Here is a 14,867-nt window from a genome sequence, read left to right as displayed (position 1 = left end):
GGGGCATTTTGGGGGTGTGGGGGGGTGAAAGGGGTGATGGGGAGAGGTTTTGGGGGGTGAAAGTGCCCTTAAGGGGGGTTGGGGGGCCTTGAAACAGTCATTTTGGAGGTATGGGGGGGTCTTGAAACCGTCATTTGGGGTTTTTTGGGGGGGGGTCTTGAAACTGCCAATCAGGAGCAAGGGGGTGCCCCAAAAATTTGGTTAGGTTTGGGCCCCAAAAATGGTATTTAGAAATTTTGGGGTGCCTTGAAACCGTCATTTGGGGGTTTTGGGGGGGGGTCTTGAAACCGCCAATCAGGAGCAAGGGGGTGCCCCAAAAATTTAGTTAGGGTTGGGCCCCAAAAATGGTATTAAGATTTTTTTGGGGGTGCCCTGAAACTGCCAATTAGGAACTTTGGGGTGCCTTGAAACCGTCATTTGGGGATTCTGGGGGGTCCTGAAACCGCCAATCGGGTGTTTTGGGGTGCCCCAAAAATGTTAGTTAGGACTGGGCCCCAAAAATGGTATTTAGAAATTTTGGGGTGCCTTGAAATTGCCGATTAGGAACTTTGGGGTGTCTTGAAACCGTCATTAGGGGGTTTTGGGGGGTCTTGAAATCACCAATCAGGTGTTTTGGGGGATCCTGAAACTGCCAATCAGGTGTTTTGGGGTGCCCCAAAAGTGTTAGTTAGGACTGGGCCCCAAAAATGGTATTTTGGACTTTTGGGGTGCTCTGAAACTGTCATCAGGGATTTTGGGATGCCTTGAAACTGCCAATCAGGACCTTTGGAGTGTCCTGAAACCTCCAATCAGGTGTTTTGGGGGATCCTGAAACTGCCAATCAGGAATTTTGGGGTGCCCCGAAACCACCAACATGTTGATGGACCTATGGGGCACCCCGAAACCGCCAATTTCTCTATGGACCTATGGGGTGTCTTGAAACCGCCAACTTCTATGTGGACCTATGGGGCATCCCAAAACTGCCGGTGTCCCCATGGACCTATGGGGAGCCTTGAAACCGCCAATACATCCAAAGATCTATGGGGTACCCTAAAACCACCACACCTGGATGGACCTATGGGGGTGCCTTGAAACCGCCAATTTCTCCACGGACTTATGGGGCACCCTGAAACCGCCAGTGTCTCCTGGACCTATGGGGTTCCTCGAAACCACCAATTTCTCTATGGATCTATGGGGTGCCCTGAAACCCCCAATTTCTCTATGGACCTATGGGGAGCCTCGAAACCACCAACACATCCAAAGATCTATGGGGTACCCCGAAACCACAAACATGTCCAAGGACCTATGGGGTGCCTCGAAACCACCGGTGTCTCCTGGATCTATGGGGAGCCCCGAAACTGCCAACTTCTCCCTGGACCTATGGGGAGCCTGGAAACCGCCAACTTTTCCCAGGACTTATGGGGCACCTCGAAACCTCCAACTTCTCCATCGACCTATGGGGAGCCTGGAAACCGCCAACTTTTCCCAGGACTTAAGGGGCGCCCCGAAACCGCCAACTTCTCCCTGCACCTATGGGGAGCCTGGAAACCGCCAACTTTTCCCAGGACTTACGGGGCGCCCCGAAACCGCCAACTTCTCCCCGGCTTTATGGGGCTCCTCGAAACCGCCGTTGCCTCCCTGCCTTATGGGGCACCCCGAAACCGCCGCCAGCCCCCCGCCCAGTCCCGGAGGGGGGGTGGGGGGGGCCCCCAAGCTGTGGGGCCCCGCCCTGGGTGGCGCTTCCTGCCGGCGCTCCCCGCTTCCTGCCCTCACCGCCCTCGCCCTGTCCCCCACCAACGGCTGCGGCCCCCAAGGTACCGGGTGGGGAGTCCTCGGGGGGGCACCCAAGGGTGCTGGGGGGGCACCCAAGGGTGCTCCGGGGGGTCTTGGAGGTGGGGGCGGGGGCGTTACGGGGCGCTCCGGAGCGTGGGGGGGGAAGTTGGGGTGATAAGGGGGAGGGGGAGGATGCTGTGGGGACGTGGGGTGGGGACCCAAGGGTGCTGGGGGGCACCCAAGGGTGCTGTGGGGGCTTAGAGGGTCCTAAGGGGTTACGGGGAGGGAAGGGTGCTGCGGAGCACCCAAGGGTGCTGGGGGGGACCCGAGGGTGCAATGGGGGACCCGCGGCTTCCAAGCGTGCCGCGGGGAATCCCAAGGGTGCGCCGCGGGCACCCAAGGGTGCTGGGGGGGAACCGAAAGGTCCCAAGGGTGCTATGGGGGACTGAAGGGTCCCAAGGGTGCCCCGGGGGGACCCAAGGGTGCTGTGGGAACTTGGGGGGGGAGGGGGACGAGGGTTTGATTGGGATTGTGGGGTGACAAGGGGGGTTGTGGGGCACCCAAGGGTGCTATAGGGACTAAAGGGGGGGTCCAAAGGCTGGTGGGGGACACCCAAGGGTGCTATGGGGACCCAAGGGTGCTATGGGATGGGAATTCGGGATGCCGAGGGGGTTGTGGGTGCCCAAAGGGTGCTAGGGGGACTTGGGGGGGGGTTGGGGGGGTGGAGCACCCAAGGGTGCTATGGGGAGTCCCAATGAGGATTTTTGGGGAGGGGAGGTTGAGAGCACTGGGAGGGGTCCCAAGGGTGCTGGGGGGGTCCTAAGGGTGCTTGGGGGGGTCCCAAGGGTGCTTGGGGGGGTCCCAAGGGTGCTGGGAAGGTCCCGAGGGTGCTGGGGGGATCCCAAGGGTGCTGAGGGGGTCCCAAGGGTGCTGGGGGGTCCCAAGCGTGCTGGGGGGGGTCCCAATGATGGTGGGGGGGTCCTAAGGGTGCTGAGGAGGGTCCCAAGGGTGCTGGGAAAGTCCCAAGGGTGCTGGGGGGATCCCAAGGGTGCTTGGAGGGGGGTCCCAAGGGTGCTGGGGGGGTCCTAAGGGTGCTGGGGGGGTCCCAAGGGTGCTGGGGGGGTCCCAAGGGTGCTGAGAGGATCCTAAGGGTGCTGGGGGGATCCCAAGGGTGCTGAGGAGGGTCCCAAGGGTGCTGGGAGGGTCCCAAGGGTGCTGAGGGGGTCCCAAGGGTGATGGAGGGGTCCCAAGGGTGCTGGGGGGTCCCAAGGGTGCTGGGGGGGGGGTCCTATGGGTGCTGGGGGGGTCCTAAGGGTGCCAGAGGGGTCCCAAGGGTGCTGGGGGGTCCCAAGGGTGCTGGGGGGGTCCCAAGGGTGCTGGAGGGGTCCCAAAGGTGCTGAGGGGGTCCCATGGGTGCTGTCCCCCCCTACAGGGACCCCAGGACATGGGGGGCCACCCCCTGGCTCGCTTGGCCACCGCCCTCTGCGCCCTCCTGGCCACCTGCGTCACCGCCCAGGACCCCCCCGTGGCCACCGTCGCCACCTTCACCCCCTCCCCCACCCTGGTGGCCACCGAGGGCCAGGAGCTGGCCACCACCGAGACCCCACCGGAGACCACTCCCGGGACCCTCCAGTGGCCCAAAAGCCCCCTCGGGGACCCGGTGGCCACCACCCCGGACCACCAGGACCCCCTGGTTGGCTACCAAGCCACCTCGAAGAGCGGCGGTGGCCACCACCGGGGGCTGGTGGCCACCGGTGGCCACCACCACGCCGTGACGGAGACCACCCTTTGGGTGGCCACGGTGGCCACCACCGGTGGCCACCAGCCGCCGATGGAGCCCACCTTTGATTACCAATCTTTCGGGGGGTTCACTAGCCACCAGCCACACTTGGAGGCCACCAGTGGCCACCAGAAGAAGGCGGTGGCCACCAATGAAGGCCAGGTGACCTCCTGGGTCCCCATGGGCCACCAGCCAACGTTGGAGGCCACCACTGGCCACGACATGGTAGAGGTGGACACCACTGAAGACCAAATGACCTCATTGGTCCCCACTAGCCCACAGCCAACGTTAGTGGCCACCGGTGGCCACCAACCACCTTGGAAGACCACCGGTGGCCACCAACCAACGTTGAAGACCACCGTTGGCTACCAATCGCCTTGGAAGACCACCATTGGCTACCAATCGCCTTCCAAGACCACCGTTGGCCACCAACCAACGTTGAAGACCACCATTGGCTACCAATCGCCTTCGAAGACCACCATTGGCCACCAATCCCCTCGGAAGCCCACCATTGGCCACCACTCAACCCCGTTGACCACCGTTGGCCACCACCCAACCCCGTTGACCACCCTTGGCCACCACCCAACCCCGTTGGCCACCACCGAGCTCCTCATGGCCAACCCAGGGGCGACGCCGGCCCCCCAGAGCGGCTCGTGGCGCTGGCTACTGGTAGCCTTGGTGGTAGCCATATTGGTGGCCATGATGTTGGTGGCCTGGTGGCAAGTCCGGCGCCGGCGCCACTCGGGCTCCACCTCCTTCGGGCCCTGGGCCGGCCCGGCCTTGGTGGCCGAGGACGATGGCGGCGGCGGCGGCGGTGGCGCGGCCGCGGTGACGCAGCCCTTGGTAGCCACGGTGGCCACCATGCAGCAGGAGCCCACCCTCAGCACCTTCCGGGCCACCTCCGGCTCCGTGGCCATGGAGGAGCTGACGCCCACCAAAGGGGAAGAAGCTCCGGCCAATGGGGAGCCCGGGGCTCAGGCCACGCCCACCACTTAGCCCCACCCACCCCAAAAAAGCTCCGCCCCCTTTAGCCCCACCCAAGGGACCCCGGTGGTCCCCGGCCCCAATTTTGTGTCATTTGTCCCCAGTTTTGTGCTCCCTGTTCCCAATTTCCTGTCCCCTGTCCCCAATTTCATGTCCTTTGTCCCCAATTTCCTGGCCCCAATTTTGGGTCTTCTGCCCCCAATTTTGTGTCATTTGTCCCCAATTTCATGTCATTTGTCCCCAGTTTCATGCCCTCTGTCCCCAATTTCCTGTCCCTCGTCCCCAATTTCAAGTCCTTTGTCCCCAATTTCCTGGCCCCAATTTTGGGTCTCCTGGCCCCAAATTTCATGTCCTCTGTCCCCAGTTTCCTGTCCCCTGTCCCCAATTTTGTGTCATTTGTCCCCAATTTCATGCCCCCTGCTCCCAATTTTGTGTCCCCTGTCCCCAATTTCCTGTTCCCTGCCCCCAGTTTCCTGTCCCCAATTTTGGTTCCCCCGTCCCCAATTTCGTGTCCCCTTTCCCCAATTTTGGGTCCCCAATTTCCTGTCCCCTGTCCCCAGTTTTGTGTCCCCCATTTCCAATTTCCTGTCCCCAATTTTGTGTCCCCTGTCCCCAATTTCCTCTCCCTGTCCCCAATTTTGTGACAAAATTTATATTTTTCTCTTTTTTTTGTATTTTTTTTTTAATTTTTTAGAAGCTATTTAATAAAAACATTCAGACCGAGCTGCGGTGTCCCCGTTTTCCCCCCAAAAATAAATGTCCCCCCCCCATATAGCCCCGTGTCCCCCCAAAATATGTCACCCCCCCCATATAGAAGGAGCCCAGTTAATGCCCCTTTCTCTCCCAGTTCTCCCAGTTTGAGCCCAGTTTGGGGTGGGACGTGGCATGGGGCGACACCTCCGGCACCCTTGGGTGACTCACAGGGCCCCGGGGCCCCTCCTAATTAACCTGGCCCCTCCTAATTAACCCAACCCCTCCTAATTAACCCGGGCGCCGCCTGGCTGTGACATCACTGCTCCGGCACTCGATGACGTCATTTCCTCGTTTATTTATTGCCTTCAGAAGGTGAGAAACCAGCCCCGAAATGGGCCCAAACTCGGTTGTTTTCTCCCCAAAAGGATGGGGGAAAGAAATCCAAGATGGCCGCCCCCATAGCAGCGCCCTCAGTCCAAGATGGCCGCCCCCACAGCAGAGCCCTCAGTCCAAGATGGCTGCCCACTCCGATGGGCGCTGCTCGGTCCAAGATGGCCGCCTGCCCGCCAGGATGACGTCACGGCAGTCCCCCGACGCCAACGGATCCAAGATGGCCGCCGCCACCCAAGATGGCCACCCCCCCAAGATGGCCGCCACCCCCAAGATGGCCACCCCTAGCTCCACCCCCAAGATGGCCACGCCCCCCAAGATGGCCACACATCCTGGCCACGCCCATCCCCAGATGGCTGCCCTAGGCCCCGCCCCCAATATGGCCGCCCTCAGCTCCACCCCCTAAGGTGGCTGACCTAGGCTCCACCCCCAATATGGCTGCCCTTCCAGGCCCCGCCCACAAGATGGCCACCCTAGGCTCCGCCCCCAAGACCTCCAACCTCCAGGCCCCGCCCCCAAGATGGCCACCCCTTTAGGCCCCGCCCCCAAGATACCAACTGTTCTAGGCCCCGCCCCCAACATGGCCAATTAGGCCACGCCCACTCCAAGATGGCCACCTACACCCCGCCCCCAAGATGGCCACCTCCACAAAATGGCCGCCATAAGCCCCGCCCACCCTCCAGGCCCCGCCCCAAGCTGGCCAATCAGGCCCTGCCCCCAAGCTCTCCACCCCACCAGGCCCCGCCCTTAGCCCCGCCCCCTCAGCACCCCATTGGCCGCCACCCCGGCAGCGGCCATGACGGCGATGAGGGAGGCGGCAGCCGATAGGGCGAGGCCCATGAGGGCGGCCATCTTGTCGGCGGGGGCGGGGAGGACGCAGGAAAGAGGCGGGCAGGGGGCGGGGCCCGGCGGGCGGCAGCCAATGGGAGCGGCCGTGAGGACGGGGAGCTGGCAGCTAAGCACCGCCCACAGGAAGCCGCCCTCGGCCACCGCCAAGATGGCCGCCGCCACCGCCCGCAGGCAGGCCCGGCACCGCCCGGCGGCCATCTTGGGCGTGGCGGTCACGTGATGGGTGGGGGCGGCCCTATTGGCTGCGGCGTAAGGGGACCAGGCGGCCATGTTGGGGGCCTCGGTCATGTGACCCGCGTCGGCCATCTTGGATTCAGCACCGGGGAGGCTCCAATTAGTCAGCTTGAGGTCTTCGGTCACGTGATCTTCATCGGCCATCTTGGATTTGGCAAGATGGTGGCACCAGGTGGCCATGTTGGGGTCTTCGGTCATGTGACCCTCGTCGGCCATCTTGGATTTGATATGTGGGTGTCTCCAATTGGTCAGCTTGAGGTCTTCGGTCACGTGACCCTCGTCGGCCATCTTGAATTTGGCACTCGGGTGGCACCAATCATCCCTATTGGCCTCCTCGGTCACATGATCCCCGTCGGCCATCTTGGATTTGGCACTTGGAAGGCTCCAATTGGTCATCATGAAGTCTTTGGTCATGTGACCCTCGTCGGCCATCTTGGATTTGATACTTGGAAGGCTCCAATTGGTCATCTTGAGGTCTTCAGTCACGTGATCCTCGTCGGCCATCTTGAATTTGGCACTTGGGTGTCTCCAATTGGTCACAATGAGGTCTTTGGTCAAGTGACCCTCGTCGGCCATCTTGGATTTGCCAACCGGGCGTTGCCGGGCGGCCATCTTGCCTTCCCTCCCATGGCCCCATGGGGCGTCGGCCATCTTGGCTTCCTTCCCTGGGCGGGGCCTCGAGGTTTCCGGGAACCCTTCCGCCCACATCAGGGCCGTGCCCTCCTCGCCCTTCTCCCGCCCGGCGGCCATCTTACTTCCGGGACCACGCCCACCACGCCCGCTCCTTTCCTCCCTGGCCCCCCCTTGGGCGGCCATATTGATCCACTCCCCCCTGCGATCGGCGGCCATGTTGGGCCAATCACCCCCGTGCTCGGCGGCCATATTGGGCCACTCCCCGCCGTTTCCGGTGGCCATATTGCAGAGCCCGAACCCCCCATGCTCGGCGGCCATATGGGCCCACTCCCCTCTGTGCTCGGCGGCCATATTGGCCCCTTCCCCTCCATTTCCGGCGGCCATATTGCAGAACCTGACCCCCTCATGTCCGGCGGCCATATTGGCCCACTCCCCTCCATTTCCGGCGGCCATATTGCAGAACCCGAGCCCCTCACATCCGGCGGCCATATTGTACCGCTCACCCCCATGCTCGGCGGCCATATTGGCCCCCTCCCCTCCATTTCCGGCAGCCATATCGCAGATCCCGCCCCTCCCTCTTCCGTCGCCCACCTCGAACATGCTCCCCCTCTCGGCGGCCATCTTGCCGCCCTCCCCCCGCCCTTCCCTCCGCGGCTCGGGGGGCTGCAGGATGCGGAGGAGAGTGATGGGGAGGAGGGCGAGGAGGAAGGAGAAGCTCCAGAGGGCACCCATGGGTGCGGCGAAGTGCTGGTTGTAACAGAGGGTGGTGCAGAGGCGCCGCAGCCCCCGGGGGGGCGCGGGGGAGGTGAGGGGGGGGTCCCAGGCGCAAACCAGGTCGTGGGGGGGGCCCCGCCAGACGGAGCGGGCGAAGACGATGGCGAGGAGGCGGAGGGCCAGGAGGAAATACCAGCGGCCGGCCCCCGGGGGGGCCAGAGCCCCCCAGGCCACGTGGAGGAGGGGGTGCAGCAGCTCCACCGCCCCCTCCAGGAGCGACGCCATCTGGAAAAATGGGGGGGGGGGGGGGGTTATGGGGTTAGGGGGGGCGGTTGTGGGGTCAGAGGGGGGGGTTATGGGGTCGGGGGGGAAGTCAGAGGGGGGGTTATGGGGTCAGGGGGGGTTATGGGGGCAGAGGGGGGGTCAGAGGGGGGGTTATGGGGTCAGAGATGGGGTCAGAGGGGGGGTTAGGGGGTCAGAGGGGGGGGTTATGGGGTCGGGGGGGGTTATGGGGTTAGAAGGGGGGTCAGAGGGGGGTGTTGGGGGGTTATGGGGTCAGAGGGGGGTGATGGGGTCAGAGGGGGGGTTATGGGGTTAGAGGGGAGGGTTGTGGGGTTGTGGGGGGGTTATGGGGTTAGAGGGGGGGGTTAGGGGGTCAGAGGGGGGGTTATGGGGTCGGGGGGGGGTTATGGGGTCAGAGGGGGGGTCAGAGGGGGGAGTTATGGGGTCGGGAGGGGTCAGAGGGGGGTGTTGGGGGGTTATGGGGTTGGGGGGGGTTATGGGGTCGGGGGGGGGTCAGAGGGGGATGTTGGGGGGTGTTGGGGTCAGGGGGGGGGTTATGGGGTCAGGGGGGAGTTAGGGGGTCGGGGGGGGTGATGGGGTCAGAGGGGGGGTTAGGGGGACAGAGGGGGGGTTATGGGGTTGGGGGGGGGGGTTATGGGGTTAGAGGGGGGGGTGTTGGGGATGGAGGATGGGGGGATGGGGGGAGGGGGCTGCCCCATTGGGATGGGGAGAGGGGGGCGTAGATCGCACAGAGACCCCCCAGGGACCCCCTTTGTGCCCCATAGATCCCCCTGCCCTAAGGGACCCCCCCAAAAGCCCCCCTGTGACCCCCAGGGACACCCCCTCTGCCCCATAGATCCCCCAGACCCACAGCTCTGCCCCATAGCCCCCCCCACAGCCCCCCCCCTGCCCCATAGCCCCCCCCCCCCCTACCTCCTGTCTCTTCCTCCTCCTCCTCCTCCTCGGGGCCGGGACTGGGCAGCTCGGGGATCCCCCAAGCCCCGCCCCCAAAGGGGGCGGAGCCACGAGGCCACGCCCCCAGCCCCTCCCACCCACCCAAGAAGGAGGCGGGGAGAGGCGTCGGGTGCCTTTAATTGGTAATTAGGGGGGGAAATTATGCTAATGAGGGGGCGGGGCCACGGGGTGGTGATGAGAGGGGCGGGGTAAAACCTGGAGGCGGAGCCTGGGAGAAGAGGGAGGAGCCAAAGCCCGGCCCGGATCAGGACTTGGAGCTGGGGGAGAGAAGGAAAACACGGCCTGGATCCCAGCCCGGAGCCTGCACGGATCCGGATCCGGTCTGGATCCGGAGCAGGATCTGGATTGGAGGCCAAAATCCGGAATGGATCTGGATCAGGATCCGGATTGGAGCCAGAACCCGGACCAAGATCTGGATTGGGGTCCAAACCCAGCCTGGATCTGGATCAGGATCTGGATTGGGGCCAGAACCTGGCTTGGATTGGAGCCAGGATCTGGATTGGAGTCCAAAATCCGGCCTGGATCTGGATCAGGATCCGGATTGGAGCCAGAACCTGGGCCAGGATCTGGATTGGGACCCAAAATCTGGCCTGGATCGCAGCCAGGATTGGGATTGGGCCCAAAACCTGGCCTGGATTGCAGCCAGGACACGGATTGAGGCCAAAATCTGGCCTGGATTACAGCCAGGATTGGGATTGGAGCCAGAACCTGGCCTGGATTAGAGCCAGGATCTGGACTGGGGCCCAAAACCTGGCCTGGATCGCAGCCAGGATACGGATTGAGGCCAAAATCCGGCCTGGATCACAGCCAGGATCTGGATCAGAGCCAAAACCTGGCCTGGATCCCCCTCAGGATCAGGGTCTGAACCAAAATCCAGCCTGGATAAACCCCCAGGATCGGGGTCCAAGCCAAAACCTGGCCTGGATCCTCCTCCGGATCAGGGTCCAAGGCAAAACCCGGCCTGGATCCCCCTCCGGATCAGGGTCCGAGCCAAAACCCGGCCTGGATCCCCCCTCAGGATCACGGTCAGATCCAAAACCCGGCCTGGATCCCCCCATAACCACCCAACACCCCCCCCCCAACCTCTCCCCCGAGCCCATCCCCGCCCCCAATCTCCTTCAGGGCCCCCCCCCCGACCCCATAGAGACCCCCCCCATATCACAACCCCCTTCTAGGGGGGGTCCACTCACCCCAAATCCAGCTGCCGGATCCAGCTGACGGTGCGTCCCCGGGCCTCCTCCCAGCTGTAGAGGGGCCGGTAGCCGAAACGGCGCTGAGCCTTGTCGGTAGCCACGGTGAAGGGGGTGCTAGCCACGGCCAGGGTGTAGGGATTGAGGAGGGGGGCGTAGGGGCAGAGGGGCTTCAACAAGGCCCTGAGGAAGGCGTTGAGGTGGGCCAGGACGAGGAGGAGCCCCCGGGGGGCGCGGGGACCCCCGAAACGGAGCCCGGCGGGGCCGAGGAGGAGCATGTTGAAGTCTTCGTAGGCGGCGTAGGGTGAGGAGTCGTAGCAGTAAAAAACTTCGCCTCCCACGCTCGAAGGGTGCCGGAGGGCGGCGCGGGCGGCCAGGAGGTGCATCCAGGCCACGTTGCCTGCGGGGGGAGAGAGAATAAGGGGGTTATGGGGGGGGTTGGGGGGAAAAAAGGGGGTTTTGGGGTCAGGAGATGGGGTTATGGGGGGTTAGGGGGAAAAAAAGGGGTTTTGGGGTGATGGGGTAGGGATATAAGGGGGTTATGGGGGGGTTTGGGGGAAAAATGGGGTTTGGGGAATAAAGGGGGTTTTAGGAAATAAGAGGTTTTGGGGAAATAAGAGGGTTTTGGGGGAATAAAAGGGGGTTTGGAGGTGATGTGGGGGGAGATGAGGGTGTTGTGGGATCAGGAAATGGGGTTATGGGGGATTATGGGATGGGGAGAAGGGTTATGGAGGGGAAAAAAAGGGGGTTTTGGGGTGATGAGGGGGGGAGATGAGGGGGTTGTGGGGTGGGGAGGGGGGTTATGGGGGTGGGGAGAGGGGTTGTGGGGGGAAATAAGGGGGTTTGGGGGGAAATAAGGTGGGTTTTGGGGGAAATAAGTGGGTTTTAGGGTCAGGAGATGGGGTTATGGGGGGATTTGGGGAAAAAGGGGTTTTGGGGGAAAAAAGGGGTTTTGGGGAAATAAGGGGGGTTTGGGGGGAAAATAAGAGGGTTTTGGGGTCAGGAGATGGGTTTATGGGGTGGTTATGGGGAAAAAAGGGGGATTTGGGGTTATGGGGTGGGAGATAAGGGGGTTATGGGGGGATTATGGGGGAAATAAGGGGTTTTGGGGTCAGGAGATGGGGTTATGGGGGGATTTTGGGGGAAAAAAGGGGGTTTTGGGGAAATAAGGGGGTTTTGGGGTCAGGAGAGGGGGTTATGGGGGGGTTATGGGGTGGGGAGAGGGGATATGGGGGAAAAAGCAGCTATGGGTCCGCTATGGGGCCATTATAGGGTCACTATAGGGCCACTATAGGGTCTCTATGGGGCAGCTATGGGGCAGCTATGGGGCAGCACCCACCGGCGTAGACGCGGCCGTGCTCGGCGTGGGAGGGGAGGGTTCGGGGCAGCCACCCCCCCGCCGCCCGCCCCCGCCGGTAGAACTGGGCCATCAGTGGGTGCCGCTCGCCGTAGATCCCGGTGGGGCGCAGGGCCACCGTCACCAGGCGGCCCCCCCCGGCCACCTGCGGGAAATTTGGGGGGGTCAGGGGCTGGGCGACCCCCCCCAGAACCAAGATCACGAAGTTTGGGGTCAAAGACCCCCCCACAGCCCCAAAAACCCTCTCTGTGTCCTCAAATCCCCCCAAATCCCCTATATTTCCCCCCAAAATTGTCCCCCCCCCGGCCACCTGCGGGAAATATGTGGGGGGTCAGGGGCTGGGCGACCCCCCCAGAATGAAGACCCCAAAGTTTGGGGTGCAAAGAGCCCCCCCACAGCCCTAAAAACCCTCCCAGAGACCCCAAATCCCAAAAAAACTCCCCAAATCCCCACCCAAATTTCAACCCCCCCGGCCACCTGTGGGAAATTTGGGGGGGTCAGGGGCTGGGTGACCCCCCCAAAATGAAGACCCCAAAGTTTGGGGCGCAAAGAGCCCCCCCAGGACCCCCAAACCCACCCCAAAACCCCCCAAACCCCTCCCAGGTCCCCGTTTCCCCCCTATATCCCCCCCAAATCCCCCCCAACCCCCCCCATAAAGACCCTCAGCCCCCCCCCAGCCCCCCCAGGACCCCCAAAACCCCCCAAAACCCCCCCAAAAAGACCCTCACAGTCCCCCCAACCCCCGCAGGACCCTCAAAACACCCCATTTCCCCCCTGTTTCCCCCCCAAATCCCCCTCGTACCCCCCCAAATTCCCCCCAAACCCCCCCATAAACACCCTCAGCCTCCCCCCAACCCCCCCAGGACCCCCAAAACCCCCCAAACCCCCAACGCCCCCCAAAAAAGCCCCTCACGGGGGTCCCGTTGGCCTCCAGGACCCCCTGAAACACCCCATTTCCCCCCCAAATCCCCCTCGTATCCCCCCAAATCCGCCTGAAACCCCCCCATAAACACCCTCAGCCTCCCCCCAACCCCCCAGGACCCCAAAAACCCCCCAAAAACCCCCAAAACCCCCCAAAAAAAGCCCCTCACGGGGGTCCCGTTGGCCTCCAGGACGAGGCGCTCGGCCTGGGCCTTGCTGAGGGGATAGGGCTCCGTGTGCCGCACCGGGTAGGGCGACTCCTCGTCCCCCCTGGACCGGGGTCAATTTTGGGGTGAAAAACGTGAAATTTGGGGTCGGGGATCCCCCAAAATATCGTCTTCGAAGGGGGGGGTACCTGATGAAGGGGTCCCCGCGGGTGTTGGGCCCCACCACCTCCATGCTGCTGGTGTAGATCAGGCAGCGCACGCCCCCCGCCCGGCAGGCCGCGATCACGTTTTTGGTCCCTTTTAATTAATTAGTTAATTAATTAAGGAGTTAATTAATTTGGGGGGGGTCCCCCGACTCCCCCCCGTAAAACGGGGACACCCCCAGAAGGGGATTTGTAATGGGAGGGGGGGGAAAGGGGCCCCGTGCTCGGCCCTCAGGGTGATTGGGGGTGAGGGGGAGACCCAAATCCCCCCGTTTTGGGGCCCAAATCCCCCCCCCAGAACCCCATATCCCCCCCAACCCCCAATTTCTCCCCCCAACCCCCAATTTTCCTCCCCCAAACCCCCATTTCTCCCCAAACCCCCATTTCAGACCCCAAACCCCTCCAAATCCCCCATTTCTCCCCAACTCCCCCCAGCCCCCCCAAATCCCACCATTTCTCCCCCCCCCAAACCCCCCCATATCCCCCCCAAATCCCCCATATCCCCCCCCAAACCCCCCAAATCCCCCCCAAACCCCCATTTCCTCCCCCAACCCCCCCCAAACCCCCCATATCCCCCCAAATCCCCCATATCCCCCCCCAAACCCCATATATCCCTCCCAAACCCCCCATTTCTCCCCCAAATCCCCCAATATCCACCCCAACCCCCCATTTTTCCCCCCAACCCCCCCAAATCCCCCATTTTTCCCCCAAACCCCCCTCCAACCCCCCCAAACCCCCAACCCCCCCTCCAACCCCCCCCAAACCCCCCCCAATCCCCCATTTTCCCCCCCAACCCCCCTCCAACCCCCCCCGAACCCCCAAATTCCCCCAAACCCCCCAAATCCCCCCCAAATCCCCCATTCAGACCCCAAACCCCAAATCCCCCCAAACCCCCCAACCCCTCCCAACCCCCCCCAACCCCCCACCCCCCTCACCCCCCCAAACCCCCCAAATCCCCCATCCCCCCCAAACCCCCCTCCAACCCCCCCCGAACCCCCAAAACTCCCCCCAAACCCCCCAAATCCCCCCAAATCCCCCATTTCCCCCCAAACCCCCCTCCAACCCCCCCCAAACCCCCCAAAACCCCCCCAAAACCCCCATTTCAGACCCCAAACCCCCCATTTCTCCCCCAACCCCCCCCAAACCCCCCATATCCCCTCCCAAACCCCCCATTTTTCCCCCCAAACCCCCCCAAATCCCCCCATTTTTCCTCCCAAATCCCCCCCAAACCCCCCCAAATCCCCCATTTCAGACCCCAAACCCCCAAATTCCCCCCAAACCCCCCCAAATCCCCCATTTCTCCCCCCCAAACCCCCCCCCCAAACCCCCCAAATCCCCCCCAAATCCCCCATTTTCCCCCAAACCCCCTCCAACCCCCCAAATCCCCCATTTTTTCCCCCCGAACCCCCCAAATCCCCCCAAACCCCCTCACCCTGCACGTTGACGCGGGCGATGGCCTCGGGGGGGGCCCGTCCCCAGACGTCGACGAGGGAGGCGGCGTGCAGCACCACCCCCGCCCCCCCCAGCGCCCGCCCACGGCCCCCGCGTCCCCCACGTCGCCCTGCAGCAGCCGCACGCGGGGGTCTGGGGGACCCCGAAAAGGAAAAAAGGGGGTGAGAGGGGGCCCAAAGATTGGGGTCACAAAGTATTGGGGTCCTAAAATATTGGGGTCACAAGGTATTGGGTCCTAAAATATGGGGGTCCTAAATTATTGGGGTCACAAGGTATTGGGGTCCTAAAATA

General features: G+C 63.0%; 3 protein-coding genes across 3 annotated transcripts; 1 reads left to right on the top strand and 2 right to left on the bottom strand.

The window, feature by feature from the left end:
- Positions 1–953: 953 nt before the first annotated feature.
- On the top strand, positions 954–5,260 carry LOC311426105 (uncharacterized protein). Its single transcript, XM_084502275.1, has 2 exons — positions 954–1,793; positions 3,185–5,260. Exons 1-2 carry the CDS (start codon positions 1,512–1,514, stop codon positions 4,526–4,528), a joined length of 1,626 nt encoding a protein of 541 aa, XP_084358401.1. The 5' UTR covers positions 954–1,511; the 3' UTR covers positions 4,529–5,260.
- Positions 5,261–6,324: 1,064 nt separating this feature from the next.
- LOC311426125 (uncharacterized protein) lies at positions 6,325–9,308 on the bottom strand. Its single transcript, XM_084502295.1, has 2 exons — positions 9,245–9,308; positions 6,325–8,314 (listed from the first exon to the last, which is right to left on the bottom strand). Exon 2 carries the CDS (start codon positions 8,312–8,314, stop codon positions 6,347–6,349), a length of 1,968 nt encoding a protein of 655 aa, XP_084358421.1. The 5' UTR covers positions 9,245–9,308; the 3' UTR covers positions 6,325–6,346.
- Positions 9,309–9,385: 77 nt separating this feature from the next.
- HSD3B7 (hydroxy-delta-5-steroid dehydrogenase, 3 beta- and steroid delta-isomerase 7) lies at positions 9,386–14,708 on the bottom strand (the record flags this gene model as incomplete). The annotated part of the gene is given in 7 exon segments (XM_084502249.1): positions 9,386–9,543; positions 10,477–10,876; positions 11,816–11,978; positions 12,925–13,024; positions 13,110–13,218; positions 14,557–14,661; positions 14,664–14,708. Coding segments are annotated over 7 exon segments (935 nt in total), but the record flags the coding sequence as incomplete, so codon positions are not given.
- Positions 14,709–14,867: the final 159 nt, after the last annotated feature.

The sequence above is a fragment of the Aythya ferina genome, assembly GCF_964211825.1.
Source record: "Aythya ferina genome assembly, chromosome: 37".
Classification (NCBI taxonomy): domain Eukaryota; kingdom Metazoa; phylum Chordata; class Aves; order Anseriformes; family Anatidae; genus Aythya; species Aythya ferina.
Note: the sequence above shows the minus strand (reverse complement) of the source record. Positions and strands in the feature narration are given on the sequence as shown.